This window comes from Polychytrium aggregatum, assembly GCF_025602895.1.
Source record: "Polychytrium aggregatum strain JEL109 chromosome Unknown BJ171scaffold_7, whole genome shotgun sequence".
Lineage (NCBI taxonomy): Eukaryota > Fungi > Chytridiomycota > Chytridiomycetes > Polychytriales > Polychytrium > Polychytrium aggregatum.
In genome coordinates, this window is record NW_026516209.1 from 21,301 (window position 1) to 38,285 (window position 16,985).

A 16,985-nucleotide genomic window follows, 5' to 3' on the forward strand; every position below is an offset into this window, starting at 1 on the left:
TCGGATCCCACCTTCGGCCCGATCCTCGAGAAGTTGTCCAAGGACCCGACGTCTGTCCCAGACTACACCCTCGACAACGGCCTCCTCCTCCACCAAGGCTTTGTCTGCATCCCTGACGACTCCAAACTCCAGCGACGCATCCTCGAGGAATGCCACGACTCTCCGACCGCCGGCCACTTCGGCATCGCAAAGACGCACGACCTGGTCTCCCGGACGTTTTACTGGCCAACGATGCGTCGGTACATCAAGGACTATGTTTCCGGCTGCGACACTTGTCAACGGAACAAATCCTCGACTCACAAACAGTTCGGTCTCCTGGCCCCACTCCCCGTCCCGGATCGCCCCTGGTCGTCGGTCTCTGTCGACTTCATCACTCAGCTCCCCGCCTCAACAGGACATACGGCCATCTGTGTGTTCGTCGACCGGTTCACCAAGATGGCTCACTTTTGCCCAACGACGAATGAAGCCACTGCCGAGGACACCGCCCGAATGTTTGCCGAGCGAGTATTCTCTCAACATGGACTCCCGGAGGATGTCGTTTCGGACCGAGGACCGACCTTCGCCTCAAAGTTCCTCAAGTCCCTATTCGAGTGCCTCGGAGTCAAACAGAAGATGTCGACCGCCTTCCATCCGCAGACGGATGGGCAGACCGAACGTACCAACTCGACACTCGAGCTGTCATGAACACCCTCTGCCTTTGCCCTCTTCCTTCCTTTACCCTTGCCCTTTCCTTTCTGTTTGCCTGCCTTAGCGCTTTCCCTTCCTTCTGTTTGTTTGTTTCCCGCGCTGTGCTGCCTTGTTGTCTTCCCGCCAGCACGCGCGCTGTCTGTGTTCCGTTCCCGTTTCCTTGCTGTTGGTCATGGGTTACGCCCACAACGCCGCCTCGACGCCGCCTGACGCCTTGGCGCCGCCATGCCGCCGCCACTGACGCCCGCTGACTCACGGATCCCGAGTCACGGCCGCCACCTGCTTCGCTCGCTGCTTCGCCCTCCCCGCCGCTGCTTCGCTCCTGCCCCCTCGCTCTGCAGCGTCGATCCTTGGCGCTCGCATAAATAGCCCTCCGACCAGCCTCTGTCCTTTGCCTTCGTCTTGCCACTTTGTATTTTTAGTATCCTAAGCCTTGGATCTAGAATAAAACTTTGGCTTTACACTTGACACTCTGTGTCCCAGTCCAGTCCCCGCTCCTCTCCCTACGTTCGAGTCTTGTATTAGGACTCTTGCGCACTTCCCTGCTTGCCCCGTTGTCCAGTCTTGACACTTGGCAAGACCTTCAACAACCCCCCACTTGCCCTGCCTTTGCCCCCGTTCCCTTCGCTATATCTTTTACCAATGGCTTCCCCTTCGGGCCTTTCCGAGCCCGAGCTCCAGGCCATCCGTGCGGTCATTATCCAGTCCGCCGAGAACGCCCGTTCTCTCCAGGACTTTTCCAAGTTCCTCCACGATCAGGATGATGCGCTCAACCGCATCACCGATCGTATGGACCAGGTCCTGGCTCGCCGTGAAGAGGATGTCCGCCAAGTTGTCGCCGCCAGTGTCCAGGAGGCCCTCCGCAGCTACCAGGCCCAGCTACCTCCTCCTGCTCCCGCTCCCGCTCCGATCCGTCGTGCAGGTCGCCCCTACTTCGGCGTTCCTGACGACGTCGATGATCCTGCCCAAGACCCCGAGGACAACCCTGCTGGTCGCAACTCTGCCACCAGGCAGATAGGTCCTCCCGACCGCTTCTCTGGTAAGGACCCGAGCCGCTGCAATGCCTTCCTCTCGCATTGCAGACTGGCCTTCGTGTCCAACCCTCCCCTCTTCCAGACTGAAAGGGATAAGGTGTTTTACGCCTTATCCTATCTCGATGGTACTGCTGCAGACTACATGCAGCCGTACATCGATCAGTTGGAGAGAGACCCCGAGTGCTCCCCCCCTGCCATCCGTGACTTTGCCGGTTTTTCCGAGTGGCTCCGTGCTGCCTTTGGCCAGGTTCAGCCCACCATCGCCGCTGCTCGCGAGATGGTCAGGCTTTACCAAGTCACCTCCGCCGCCGCCTATGCCGCCGAGTACCGCCGCCAAGCCGTCCACCTCGTCACTTGGTCCCAAGACCCTCTCATGTTCCACTTCGAGAGTGGACTCAAGCCCTCGGTCCAAGATGAACTCTCCCGCCGCTCCTTCGACAACCTCGAAGATCTTATGCAAGCGGCGATCGCCATCGACAACCGCCAGGAGGACCAACGTTCCCGCCGTCCCAACCACCGCTCCGCTCCTGCTCCTGCTCCTGCTCGTCCGGCTCCTCTCCCTTTCCGTCCGGCTCCTCGTCCCTTCGCTTCTGCTCCTCCTCCTCGCCCCGCTCAAGCCTTCAACGTTCCGCAGCCCATGGACCTCAGCCAGGCTTCCGCTCGCAGGCTGACCGCCGAGGACAAGGCCGCCCTCCGTGCTGCCAACCGCTGCTTTTATTGCAAGCAGGAAGGGCACATTGCCCTTCGCTGCCCCAATAAGACCTCCTCCCGCTTGGCTGCCATCGATGCTTCTTTGGCTGTCGTTGATGTGAATAAACTTGACGACCAGGAAAACTTCTCTGCCTAGAAAAGGTCGGAGGAGCTTTCCTAGGCGTCAATCATGTCATAAATCTTCCTCCTGTAAATGTCTCCACGGTAAATCACTCTTCTGCCTTTTGCCATCTTGCCCCCGTCACCATTGCCACCGTTTCCACCGCTCTTGCTTCTTCGTCTTCGCCTCCCGAGCCTGACATCCAACGTCAGCCCTCCCTCGCTGTGACTCTGCTGTGCGGTCCAGAGTCCATACGGGCAACCGCCATGATCGATACCGGCGCGGTTACTTCGTTTATGGACACTGGATTCGCCGCAACCCACGCTCTCCCCACCTTTGAAACTTCTTTCGTCATCACTCTTGCCGATGGCTCTTCGATGGAGTCTAGTCTTGGAGTTTGTGTTTCTATGATCACAGGCATCAGCCACTATGAACAAATCTCGTTCGCGCTGATTCCCTTGGCTTCATACCCGATCATCTTGGGTATGGATTGGATCAAGAAACACAAACCCTACTTTGACTGGCACCATGACTCTATTTTCTTGCCTTGCACCTCTATCCACAGTTTGGCCTCCCCGTTCTCTCCCGAGCCACAGTCCTCTAGGTCCAGCCCTGCCGAGTCCCCTGCTGAGGTCCCCGCCGAGCCTGCCGTGTCCCTGCCCGAGTCCAAGATTGTTCCTGCCGAGTCCCCAGCCAAGTCCCCAGCCGTGCCCGAGATCCTCCCTGCCTTGCCTCCTGCCGTGCCCAAGCCCAGTCCTGCCTTGCCTCCTGCCGTCCCCAAGACCAAGACCCAGTCCCTACCCAGCGTCAGCCTGATCGGCAGCATCCCCTTCCAGCACGCCGTCCAGAAGGAAGGCCTGGAAGTGTTCCTCTTGGATGCTGCCCGAGTCCTGTCCCTCTGCTCCGTCGACGCTGGAGCCAAGCCCAAGGCCGAGCCCTCTGTCCCCTCCAAGTACTCGTCCTTTGCCAAGGTGTTTTCCAAGTCCGAGGCCGACAAGCTCCCCCAGCACCGCCCTTACGACCACACGATCCCGTTGGTCGAAGGTGCGTCTCCGTCGTTTGGGCCCGTCTACAACCTCTCCAAGCCGGAGATGGACGCCCTCCACACCTACATCCAAGAGAACTTGTCCAAGGGTTTCATCCGCCGTTCCGAGTCCCCTGCCGGTGCCCCAGTCCTGTTCGTCAAGAAGAAGGATGGCTCCCTCCGTCTCTGCGTCGACTACCGGGCCCTGAACAAGATCACCGTGCCGAACCGCTGTCCCCTTCCTCTGATTGCCGAGACGTTCGACAACCTCGGTAAGGCCAAGATCTTCACCAAGCTCGACATGCGAGGCGCATACAACCTCTTGCGCATCGCTGAAGGTGAAGAGTGGAAGACGGCCTTCCGCTGCCGCTACGGCCATTTCGAGTACAACGTCATGCCGTTCGGCTTGACCAACGCTCCTGCCTCGTTCCAAGCCTTCGTCAACGATGTCCTCCGAGAATACCTTGACCAGTTCGTGGTCGTCTACCTGGACGACATCCTCATCTACTCCTCCGATCCTGCCGAGCACGAGGCTCATGTCAAGAAAGTCCTGACCAAGCTCCAAGACGCCGGACTCTCACTCAAGCTTGAAAAGTGTGAGTTCGACCAGTCCTCCGTCGCCTTCCTCGGGTTCATCATCTCGCCCGATGGAATCTCCATGGATCCCGACAAGGTCAAGGCCATCCAGGAGTGGGAGATCCCCCGATCTGCCCACGACATCCAAGTCTTCCTCGGCCTGGCGAACTTCTACCGCCGGTTCGTCAAGGACTACTCCAAGATCGCCACCCCGCTGACGGACCTCCTGAAGAAGGACATCAAGTTCTCCTGGTCTCCCTCGGCTCAAACGTCATTCCTGAAGCTTAAGGAATGCCTGAGCACCGGTCCTGTCCTCCGCCACTTCGACCCCGAGCGTCAGTGCGTCATCGAAGCCGACGCATCTGACTATGCTCTTGGCGCTGTTCTCAGTCAGCGCGACGACGAAGGCCTCCTCCACCCCGTCGCCTTCTACTCCCGGAAGCTGCTCGATGCAGAAATGAATTATCAAATCTATGATAAGGAACTTCTCGCCATCGTCGCAGCCTTCAAGCAATGGAGACACTACCTCGAGTTCTCCTCCCAAGCCACCGAGGTCGTCACCGACCACAAGAACCTCGAATACTTCCAGACCTCCCGCAACCTCAGCCGTCGCCAAGTCCGTTGGTCCGAGATCCTTGGCGACTACAACTTCGTCATCAGGTATCGACCCGGAACCCTCAACAATGCCGCCGACGCCCTCTCCCGCAAGGACAAGTTCCCTAAGGAGGGGGGTGACTCCCGTAGCTCCCCGAACACCCAGACCCTGCTGCCACCAAAACTCTTCGTTTCCGCCCTCCGAGCCGTTCCCGTTGCCCCCGAGTCCGAGGATATCGCCGCCCTCATCAAGTCAAGCCTCAAGAAGGACTCTACCTTTGGTCCGATCCTGTCCCAAGTCCTCAAGAACCCTGCCTCCTGTCCCGGCTACTCCGTCGACAACGACCTTCTGCTCTTTGAAGGTCTCGTCTGCGTCCCCGATGTCCCCGAGCTCAAGCGCAAGATTCTCGTCGAGTGCCACGACTCGCCGACTGCCGGCCACTTCGGCGTCGCCAAGACCTTTGAGCTCGTCTCCCGGACCTTCCACTGGCCGACCATGGGTCGCTACATCAAGGAGTATGTCTCCGGATGCGACACCTGCCAGCGGAACAAGCACTCCCGTCACAAGCCCTACGGACTCCTTGCCTCGCTCCCTGTTCCCGATCGCCCTTGGTCTTCTGTCTCCGTCGACTTCATCACCCAGCTTCCCGAGTCCTCTGGACACACAGCCATCTGTGTGTTTGTCGACCGATTCACCAAGATGGCCCACTTCGTCCCGTCAAGCAACGAGGCCAACGCCGAAGACACTGCTCGGATGTTTGTCGAGCACGTCTTCACCAAGCACGGTCTTCCAGACGATATCGTCTCAGACCGAGGATCTACCTTTGCCTCCAAGTTCTTCCAAGCCGTCCTGACCCGCCTCAAGATCAAGCACAAGATGTCGACTGCCTTCCATCCGCAGACCGACGGCCAGACCGAGCGGGTCAACGCCATCCTCGAGCAGTACCTCCGCTGCTTCATCAACTTCCAGCAAGACGACTGGGCCCAGCTTCTCCCTCACGCCGAGTTCACCTACAACAACACCTCTCAAGCAACCCTCGGCTGCTCCCCCTTCTTTGCCTACACCGGCTACCACCCTCGTTTTTCCGTCGCCCTTCCCCGCACCACCAAGAATGCCTCCGTCGCCGACGATCAAGCCCGAGCCATTCACTCCCTCCACGATGAACTCAAGTTCAACATCGCCCTTGCCCAGGACTCCCAAGCCAAGTTCTACGACCCCGGCCACTCCCCTTCCCCTCCGTTCAAGGTTGGAGACCGAGTCTGGCTCTCCGCCAAGAACATCAAGACCCAGCGACCCACGGCCAAGCTCGACCACACCAAGCTTGGGCCGTTCAAGATCGTCGCTCAAGTCGGTTCCCGCGCTTTCAAGTTGGACTTGCCCTCGTCCATGCGCATCCATCCGGTGTTCCACGTCTCCCTGCTCGAACCCGCCGCCGATGACAAGATCCCAGGTCGAATCATCCCGCCCCCTCCACCCATCCAAGTCGACGGCCACGACGAATGGGAAGTCGAACAGATCCTGGACTCCAGGCTGTTCCGAGGTAAGCTCCAGTATCTTGTGCACTGGCGTGGCTACACGGTGATGGACTGCACCTGGGAGCCCGCCAGCAATCTTGCACATTGTCCGGAGCCTGTCACTGCCTACCACTCCTCTCATCCCTCGAAGCCTGGCCCTCTCGGAGCTCGGGCCTTGAGAGGGGGGTAGTGTCATGAACACCCTCTGCCTTTGCCCTCTTCCTTCCTTTACCCTTGCCCTTTCCTTTCTGTTTGCCTGCCTTAGCGCTTTCCCTTCCTTCTGTTTGTTTGTTTCCCGCGCTGTGCTGCCTTGTTGTCTTCCCGCCAGCACGCGCGCTGTCTGTGTTCCGTTCCCGTTTCCTTGCTGTTGGTCATGGGTTACGCCCACAACGCCGCCTCGACGCCGCCTGACGCCTTGGCGCCGCCATGCCGCCGCCACTGACGCCCGCTGACTCACGGATCCCGAGTCACGGCCGCCACCTGCTTCGCTCGCTGCTTCGCCCTCCCCGCCGCTGCTTCGCTCCTGCCCCCTCGCTCTGCAGCGTCGATCCTTGGCGCTCGCATAAATAGCCCTCCGACCAGCCTCTGTCCTTTGCCTTCGTCTTGCCACTTTGTATTTTTAGTATCCTAAGCCTTGGATCTAGAATAAAACTTTGGCTTTACACTTGACACTCTGTGTCCCAGTCCAGTCCCCGCTCCTCTCCCTACGTTCGAGTCTTGTATTAGGACTCTTGCGCACTTCCCTGCTTGCCCCGTTGTCCAGTCTTGACACGAGCAGTACTTGCGCTGCTATGTCAACTATCAACAGGACAACTGGGCCGACCTGCTCCCTCATGCCGAATTCGCCTACAACAATGCCTCGCAAGCTACCCTGGGCTGCTCGCCGTTTTACGCCTACACCGGTCACAACCCAAGGTTCTCCGTTGTCCTGCCCCGCACCTCCCGCTCCCTGTCCGCCGGCCAAGACCACGCCAAGTCGCTCCAAGACCTCCACGACGAGCTCGGCTTCAACATCAAACTTGCTCAAGAGACTCAAGCTCGACACTACGACGCCCACCGCACGACGGGACCGGACTTCAAGATCGGCGACCGAGTGTGGCTATCGTCGAGGAACATCAAAACGGCCAGGCCCACCCGGAAGCTCGACCATCGCAAGCTCGGCCCCTTCCCGATCCTGGCCAAGATTGGCTCACGGGCCTACAAGTTGAAACTGCCCGCAAGTATGAAAATCCATCCAGTGTTCCATGTGTCCCTCCTCGAGCCCGCTAAAGACGACAAGATTCCTGGAAGGCCACCTGTCCCGCTGCCTCCCATCCAAGTCGACGACCACGAGGAGTGGGAGATCGAAGCCATTCTCGACTCCCGGATCCACCGCGGTAAGCTGCAGTATCTCGTGCATTGGAAGGGTTGGACGCCATCGGACTCCACATGGGAGCCGGCGGACGGCTTCGACCATGCACGTGACGCGGTCGCGGAGTACCACAACAAAAACGCGACACGACCACGCCCTGCCAGGTAGAGTCTGTAGTACAGTGGCTAACCCCCGCTGTGCACACCCCAAAGGTCGCCAGTTCGACTCCCGGGGGTCCAAATTTGGTCGTCAGCAATGGCGGCTGGAGGAGGGCCCCTGGGGGTCGGGTCGGTTACTGGAGGGGTTGCATCCAGAATGATGGATGTTACAGGCTCTGCCTATGTCAGGAGTACGAGGTTTCTTCAGGTTGACGTCTCGGGTAGCGCTCAAGCGGGCGCGTTGACCCGTGAGTAATTGAGTGGGGGCACTTCTTCCATTAACCGTGGGGGAAGTGTTCTAAGAAGGGTCAGCGAGCATAACGTTGGAGTAGCGATCCTATGGCTTTACGACTCCGCCTGATACAACACACCGTACCTTACAGTCGCTCGTTCGGGAACTTTAGTTTGGGACTTTAGTCCAGGACTTGCGATAGTGGGTCGGCACCGTTGTGTCAGCTTTAAAAATAGTAGTAGTCTCTGAGGGTATACATGGTTATACTGGGAGCTATTGGGGATGCGCCTCCGAACCTTTTGCATTTTTTTCACAAGTCCTTTCCCCCCTCACGCCTAAGTACAAACGTTATGTACCCTGGCCTTGAGTATTGCCTTCTATTCTTCTGTTATTCTTTTATGCGCATATGACCTCTGATGTTCGTATTTCTGTTCTGCTTGATTTCCAACTTGGTTATTTTCCTTCTTGCTTGATTGCCGTTTTGACTTGGCCTCTCGGGGTTCGGCCCTTAGAGGGGGAGGTACTGTCATGAACCGGCCGGGCCCTAGCCCTCCTGGTTCATACAGGTCCCTCACTGCGCCACGATCACTGCGCCACGATCACTGCGCCACGACCACTGCGCCACGATCACTGCGCCGTGCCGCAGCGACTACGCTTTTCTTCTCTTCCTTCGTTCATCCACCCCACGGACGAAGATATAAACCCGCCTTCGGCCTACAGGTTTAGATCTTCGTCTCACCTCCTGTATTGTAGTTAGGAGTGCACTTGGCACTCTAATACATTGGTCAGTCATTACGCTTGTGCCTCTTGCTGTGTGCCGTGAGGACTTGCGTGTGGATCTCAAGTCTGGCTTGGGGTTCGCTTTATTTCCTGTTGTTAGCCGTTTACCAGTTGAGGTCCTTACACCAGATCATCATGAAGGCGGCGGTCAAAGCTTCGGTTGTCCCCGTGTCGTGGAACGAAGTGTTGATCCACCCCGTGTACAAAAACAAAGGATCAATACTTGACCCGGCAATGTACAGGCCAATCGGATTGACACAAGTGCTCCGCAAGATAGCGGAGCACATCCTCCTCCCGTACCTCACAAAGGAAATTGGGACGATGGACATTGTCCAGGGAGGATTCCGACCAGGACGAGGCACGCTCGACCAGGTCTACTCCCTGGACAGCCTGATTCGGATGAAGAGGCTCCAAGGCTTGGAGTACTCCTTGGTGTTCCTGGACATCAAGGCGGCGTACGACACCGTCTGGAGGGAACGCCTGTGGGAAAAAATCAAAGATAGAGGAGCAAGCTCGACCGCACTCGGGATCCTCAAGGCGCTGTTTGAAAGGACAATGGTGAGAGTCGCCAGCAAGGGACGTCGGTCAGAACCTGTGTGGCTCCAAAAAGGGCTCATACAGGGATCTGTACTGAGTCCCTTGCTGTTCAGCGCTTTCATCGATGACTTACTGTCATGAACCGAGTTTCCTTGCCTTGTATCTTGCCTAGTTATCTTGCCTTGTCCTTGAAATGAACTTTGTATTTTTAGTATCCTAAGCCTTGGATCTAGAATAAAACTTTGGCTTTACACTTGACACTCTGTGTCCCAGTCCAGTCCCCGCTCCTCTCCCTACGTTCGAGTCTTGTATTAGGACTCTTGCGCACTTCCCTGCTTGCCCCGTTGTCCAGTCTTGACACTTGGCAAGACCTTCAACAACCCCCCACTTGCCCTGCCTTTGCCCCCGTTCCCTTCGCTATATCTTTTACCAATGGCTTCCCCTTCGGGCCTTTCCGAGCCCGAGCTCCAGGCCATCCGTGCGGTCATTATCCAGTCCGCCGAGAACGCCCGTTCTCTCCAGGACTTTTCCAAGTTCCTCCACGATCAGGATGATGCGCTCAACCGCATCACCGATCGTATGGACCAGGTCCTGGCTCGCCGTGAAGAGGATGTCCGCCAAGTTGTCGCCGCCAGTGTCCAGGAGGCCCTCCGCAGCTACCAGGCCCAGCTACCTCCTCCTGCTCCCGCTCCCGCTCCGATCCGTCGTGCAGGTCGCCCCTACTTCGGCGTTCCTGACGACGTCGATGATCCTGCCCAAGACCCCGAGGACAACCCTGCTGGTCGCAACTCTGCCACCAGGCAGATAGGTCCTCCCGACCGCTTCTCTGGTAAGGACCCGAGCCGCTGCAATGCCTTCCTCTCGCATTGCAGACTGGCCTTCGTGTCCAACCCTCCCCTCTTCCAGACTGAAAGGGATAAGGTGTTTTACGCCTTATCCTATCTCGATGGTACTGCTGCAGACTACATGCAGCCGTACATCGATCAGTTGGAGAGAGACCCCGAGTGCTCCCCCCCTGCCATCCGTGACTTTGCCGGTTTTTCCGAGTGGCTCCGTGCTGCCTTTGGCCAGGTTCAGCCCACCATCGCCGCTGCTCGCGAGATGGTCAGGCTTTACCAAGTCACCTCCGCCGCCGCCTATGCCGCCGAGTACCGCCGCCAAGCCGTCCACCTCGTCACTTGGTCCCAAGACCCTCTCATGTTCCACTTCGAGAGTGGACTCAAGCCCTCGGTCCAAGATGAACTCTCCCGCCGCTCCTTCGACAACCTCGAAGATCTTATGCAAGCGGCGATCGCCATCGACAACCGCCAGGAGGACCAACGTTCCCGCCGTCCCAACCACCGCTCCGCTCCTGCTCCTGCTCCTGCTCGTCCGGCTCCTCTCCCTTTCCGTCCGGCTCCTCGTCCCTTCGCTTCTGCTCCTCCTCCTCGCCCCGCTCAAGCCTTCAACGTTCCGCAGCCCATGGACCTCAGCCAGGCTTCCGCTCGCAGGCTGACCGCCGAGGACAAGGCCGCCCTCCGTGCTGCCAACCGCTGCTTTTATTGCAAGCAGGAAGGGCACATTGCCCTTCGCTGCCCCAATAAGACCTCCTCCCGCTTGGCTGCCATCGATGCTTCTTTGGCTGTCGTTGATGTGAATAAACTTGACGACCAGGAAAACTTCTCTGCCTAGAAAAGGTCGGAGGAGCTTTCCTAGGCGTCAATCATGTCATAAATCTTCCTCCTGTAAATGTCTCCACGGTAAATCACTCTTCTGCCTTTTGCCATCTTGCCCCCGTCACCATTGCCACCGTTTCCACCGCTCTTGCTTCTTCGTCTTCGCCTCCCGAGCCTGACATCCAACGTCAGCCCTCCCTCGCTGTGACTCTGCTGTGCGGTCCAGAGTCCATACGGGCAACCGCCATGATCGATACCGGCGCGGTTACTTCGTTTATGGACACTGGATTCGCCGCAACCCACGCTCTCCCCACCTTTGAAACTTCTTTCGTCATCACTCTTGCCGATGGCTCTTCGATGGAGTCTAGTCTTGGAGTTTGTGTTTCTATGATCACAGGCATCAGCCACTATGAACAAATCTCGTTCGCGCTGATTCCCTTGGCTTCATACCCGATCATCTTGGGTATGGATTGGATCAAGAAACACAAACCCTACTTTGACTGGCACCATGACTCTATTTTCTTGCCTTGCACCTCTATCCACAGTTTGGCCTCCCCGTTCTCTCCCGAGCCACAGTCCTCTAGGTCCAGCCCTGCCGAGTCCCCTGCTGAGGTCCCCGCCGAGCCTGCCGTGTCCCTGCCCGAGTCCAAGATTGTTCCTGCCGAGTCCCCAGCCAAGTCCCCAGCCGTGCCCGAGATCCTCCCTGCCTTGCCTCCTGCCGTGCCCAAGCCCAGTCCTGCCTTGCCTCCTGCCGTCCCCAAGACCAAGACCCAGTCCCTACCCAGCGTCAGCCTGATCGGCAGCATCCCCTTCCAGCACGCCGTCCAGAAGGAAGGCCTGGAAGTGTTCCTCTTGGATGCTGCCCGAGTCCTGTCCCTCTGCTCCGTCGACGCTGGAGCCAAGCCCAAGGCCGAGCCCTCTGTCCCCTCCAAGTACTCGTCCTTTGCCAAGGTGTTTTCCAAGTCCGAGGCCGACAAGCTCCCCCAGCACCGCCCTTACGACCACACGATCCCGTTGGTCGAAGGTGCGTCTCCGTCGTTTGGGCCCGTCTACAACCTCTCCAAGCCGGAGATGGACGCCCTCCACACCTACATCCAAGAGAACTTGTCCAAGGGTTTCATCCGCCGTTCCGAGTCCCCTGCCAGTGCCCCAGTTCGCCGAGTTCGTTTAAGGTGTCTGCATACCAGTCTGGAGGTTGCCGGTTCGAAACCGATGCTGACACTGAATTTCGGAAAAGCCCGAGCTGGGGTGCCGTTCATGTTCCAGTCCTATCGAGCCATTATGGCTGACCTATAAGGGGGAGATAGTGTCATGAACCGAGTTTCCTTGCCTTGTATCTTGCCTAGTTATCTTGCCTTGTCCTTGAAATGAACTTTGTATTTTTAGTATCCTAAGCCTTGGATCTAGAATAAAACTTTGGCTTTACACTTGACACTCTGTGTCCCAGTCCAGTCCCCGCTCCTCTCCCTACGTTCGAGTCTTGTATTAGGACTCTTGCGCACTTCCCTGCTTGCCCCGTTGTCCAGTCTTGACACTTACCAGAGCTCCTGAGACAGGGCACAACCAGCGCCGACGAAGACCTAGAGCTCTCAACCAGCACGGTGTCGACAATCAAGGTCAACTCGTTATGGTTCGCCGACGATGGAGTACTTGTCGCAAGTCCAGCTTCGACACAGAAGCTCCTGGATATATGCGAACGACACAGCACCGAAAACAGGTACAAGTTCGCACCAAGCAAATGCGAGATCATCCTGTCGACCAACTACCCCGCCGCGACCACCAAGGCCACTCTCTACGGAGAAGAGCTGCCGACGGCGAAAGAGTTCAAATACCTTGGAACGATCATCGACGCCAACGGGTTCCGAGTCGATCGACAAGTCGACCACCTGGTCGAGAAAGCCAACATGGCCGTGAAGAGCATCGTCAAGCTTGGAATCAGGCTCGGAGGAGCGTCTGCAAGGACCATCGTGAGAACTTACCGAGCCTTCATCAGGCCAAGGCTCGAATACGGCCTGGCACTGGACCTCCTACCCGAGGCACAGCAAGAACGAATCGACAAGGTCCAGACAAATGCACTGAGGGCAATGTTCAGAGTCGGCCCTGGGACATCGGCCGGAGCCATGCATCTGAGCTGTGGACTGCCAAAACTGTCCATGAGAATTAAGATCCTGACCTTCCAAACCTGGACGAGATGGGAAGACGCGTCCTCCGATCACATCAAGCTCATAGCACTGATCATGAGAAACACAATCAGACACCCCCACCACCCCAACCAATTCCTTGGCTACCAAGTGATGGAAGACCCGTATTGGGTCAAACTAATGCGCAGACTAGACTCGGACCAAAGCCTAACCGCAACCGAGGCCTTCCTGGGGAAGGAAGGAGCGCAACGGAAACCGACCAGCCCAGTCCCACGATCAACACCAGAACAGATCGAGATCGTCACGGGACTCATCATGGTCCCACTATCCACCTCGCAACGACGCAGACGGCTGCTCGGGAACGGGCTCTCCGGGATCACGAGTAGTGAGGAAGGATCTCACAACCGAACAAACCGACAGAGTACCACCACGATGAATGAGGACGCTGTCACCACACCCATCAAGGAGCTCATGCTCACTGAGCATATGAGAACAGCGTTTCGAGGGAATCAACAGCTGACGGCGGCATGCACACCGTCAACCCAGATGTCAGGTCTCTGGATGGCGGAGGGGTACCAAGGATCCAAACCCATCCTCGAGCTCATGGTTCGGTGGAGACTCGGAGCCTTCCCGGGCCATCACACAGGCCGGCTTCAAATATGCCGACAATGTTCGACAAACGGAGCCACCGTGGAGTTCAACCGCACCCACGCACAGCGGTGCATCGACCCAAGAGGGATCCTCCCGAGGAAGGTGCGCCAACTTCAACGATCACACCCAGCATGGGTGGAGCCTCAGACCATCGGAGTGGGACCAGTCGACAAGCTGCTGGACCTGATCACCTTTGAGCAACAGAAAGCAAGACAGAAGAACCACGAGGACACTGACGGTGGAGCGGATTGCAGGCCACCACCAATCGTGTCCGACACCACGTCGGATGGGGAGACCAGCATTGACGAAGCAGTCTCGGATGACGACGGGGAGTCGCTCTGGTACCCACATCGAGAGGTGCTGGCACGACTGGAGCGACTCCGGCTGACCGACGACGACTCAACAGACCTGAGCTCCGAAATGAGCTCGGTGCCAGACTGGGAATTGAATCTGGAGAGAGATCTGGACTTTTCCTTCCTCACCAACATCGACGACGACCTGCCCAGCCACGGATGGGACTGGGAGAGCGATCAGAGTGTCGACTTGCTCTCGAACACAACACCAAGCATCGATCTGATCGACGATGCCGATCTGAGCCCGGACCTGGTCTCGGACGACGACCTCGGACTCGGAGACACACCGTTCCCAACGACCAGCAGGAGAGGCAGCCTTCTCCCCACACCGAGCAGTGACAGAGCGACTGGGGCGCTCAGGGCCACGAGGCCACGACAGCGACCCCAACGAACAAAGCCGTGGATGGGCTTTGAGGAGATCCCGGAGAGGAGCTCCCATGGCCAGAGAGAAAGGGTCCCCGAGCGGGACCTGGAGACATGCGAGTCCCTGTGGGACCTCTTGGAGGAAGTGTTCACCCGCATGGCTCGCCGTGTGGGCTGGAGAGTCGGCGAGAGCCGCAACAGGGGCGTGTGAGCCTGCTTGTACGCCCACTGCCGGGTACCGCATGGTACTGATGGCTTGTTGAATATTCCTGAATATACAACTATTGTAAACAAAAAAAACAAAAAAAAAAAAGCGCTCGAGTTTGCACCGCCACCCTCGTGGCTGGTGAACAATTCTCTAGAACAATATCCTGCAGTCAATCTCATATCTTGGGAGGAATGATCGGTGGCGAGGTGGCATCGTTTGTATATTCTGACAGTGAATCACAGAAACTTAGTGCCAGTACTCTTGAAATACTTTCCAGAATGCTTGAGTTTGGTCAAGTCCTTCATGAGTTTCTTTACCTCCTCGTGCGATGGTGGAGCGCGATGATAGGCACCAATGCCGTCGGTGAGAATCTTGCGCTCGCTCTCGTAGATCTGCTTGAGCTTGGTGAGGCCTTCGATTTTGGTCTGCTGCTGGGCAGAGCTGCCAGGAAGCTGGTTCGAAGACTCGCGGGCCTCCTTGATCAGATGATCGAGGTACTTGAGCAGGGCATCGTTGTAGAGGACGATGCCGTTTGCCTTGACAAAGACGGCGAATTTGGCACTGATGGACATGATGGTGCGCTCCTCGTCCTCCAGATCGACGATCTTCTTTCGGAGCCTGTCGATGGCCATCTGGATCTGCTTGGCGTTGTCTTGCTCATCTTGGATCTGCTTGCGCGATTGCTCATTCACATGAACAATTTGCTTTTCGAAAACCATTTTCCAGGAAATACTGAGATGGTATCGATAAGAATGTGAGCATATTCTACAGGTTCCCCTTTTCATAGCTCTGCAGTCTAATAGGGCTTCATCTCCAATAACTTCACGTGGTACTTTGATTTCGAGACATCGCTCATGGCACTTGGTCACGTAGTCTGTGATCGTTCGTCCTTCCTTATCAGTGACATACTTGACGCAACTAGGATGGGAGCACACCGTGACGGGATGAGGAAGTTCTTGTGGAATAGGGATGTCGACGGTGACATTGAGGGCCTTTTGGAGATCAGCCACGGACGCCGAGGTTGAGCTCAGGGCCTTGATCTGATCATCGAGGGTCTTCTTGTTGACCCTGATCCTTGCCGCGACATCAGCAAGTGGCTTGTAGAGCTCGAGAACCTGGCTTCGGACCTCGTACAGGACGACAGTCTTTTCAGTTTCGAAGCTCTCGATGCTGGCAATTGTTTCCAGCATCTTGCGGCAGGTCTCTGAGGACTTGGCCCACGAGTTGCGGAAGTCCTCTTGCTCGGCACTGGTGAAGTTGACCTGTCCCCTTGCAAGGAGATATCGATAGGCCTCGTTGTCGACCATGAATATGTTCGTGCTGGTGATTGGAATGCTGACTCTCGAGTCGCGCTTGATCTCGTCGAGAAGGCTCTTGAGGGCCGGCATCGTGTCTCCCGGACGGTAGAGAGTGCTTCTGGCGTTTGTGAACATGAACATGATGTTGTTGACGCAGTCCTTGTGCAAGCTCTTGAGGAGCTCCTTGATGCAGTATCGGAACCAGGTGGTCAGGCGGCTGTTGTTTGGCTTCAGCAGCATCAGGATGCCGTTGATTTCGGGATAGTCAGCGATGTACTTGATGATGAGATCCATGTTATCCTTGTCATGCTGGATACCGCGAGTGTCGCCCATGCCGGGTGTGTCGATGAGCTTCACCTGTACGGGTTCTCTATTGCTGAGACTTGCATAAAAGACATAGGTGCGCGGGTGTTGGGTCGAGGACTGGCCAGGGTTGCGCTGCTCATTCCTGCGGGCTGCTGAAGAACCACAATAAGTCGAGCCATAGTTAGCACGCCTCATAACTGAACTCCCTGCTCGACCTGGATGCTACTATGCGACTCCGCTTCTCACATTAGACACCCACCATCGCTATTATCATCAAGGGCAAGTCGTTCGGATCTAATGACAATCTCTTCTTCAAGGGACTCGGAGTCGTACAGGAAAAACTCGGTCGGGATGAGCGTGAGGGCATCATCGGGTCCAATAACGAACAACTCTTCAAAGGTCAGATAGTTGGCTAAGGCGTTGATGAGGGTCGACTTTCCGACACTTGTTTCGCCGAGGATCAAGATTGTCAGGATCCTTGGTTTCTGGAAGTCACGGTCGGCTGGTCTCTCCGTTGCTCGGAACCGGGAGTTGGGCATGGACCCGGTGGTTCTTTGCGGATTCGGGTTCCGGGGCACCTGAGCTGACTGAGGCATGCCCGATAAAGGACCCGTATGGGAGAGGTGGGTTGCGAATGAGACTTTTAGTAGGAATATGGAAATATATCAGAGACCACCAACATGAGTGATATCAAATCATCAGGTCGACAAG

At 57.0% G+C, this 16,985-nt stretch overlaps 1 protein-coding gene across 1 annotated transcript; it reads right to left on the reverse strand.

The window, feature by feature from the left end:
- Positions 1-14,810: 14,810 nt before the first annotated feature.
- BJ171DRAFT_275287 (uncharacterized protein) lies at positions 14,811-16,972 on the reverse strand. Its single transcript, XM_053106827.1, has 2 exons — positions 16,534-16,972; positions 14,811-16,426 (listed from the first exon to the last, which is right to left on the reverse strand). The coding sequence occupies exons 1-2, from the start codon at positions 16,868-16,870 to the stop codon at positions 14,907-14,909; spliced, it is 1,857 nt and encodes a 618-aa protein (XP_052969495.1). The 5' UTR covers positions 16,871-16,972; the 3' UTR covers positions 14,811-14,906.
- Positions 16,973-16,985: the final 13 nt, after the last annotated feature.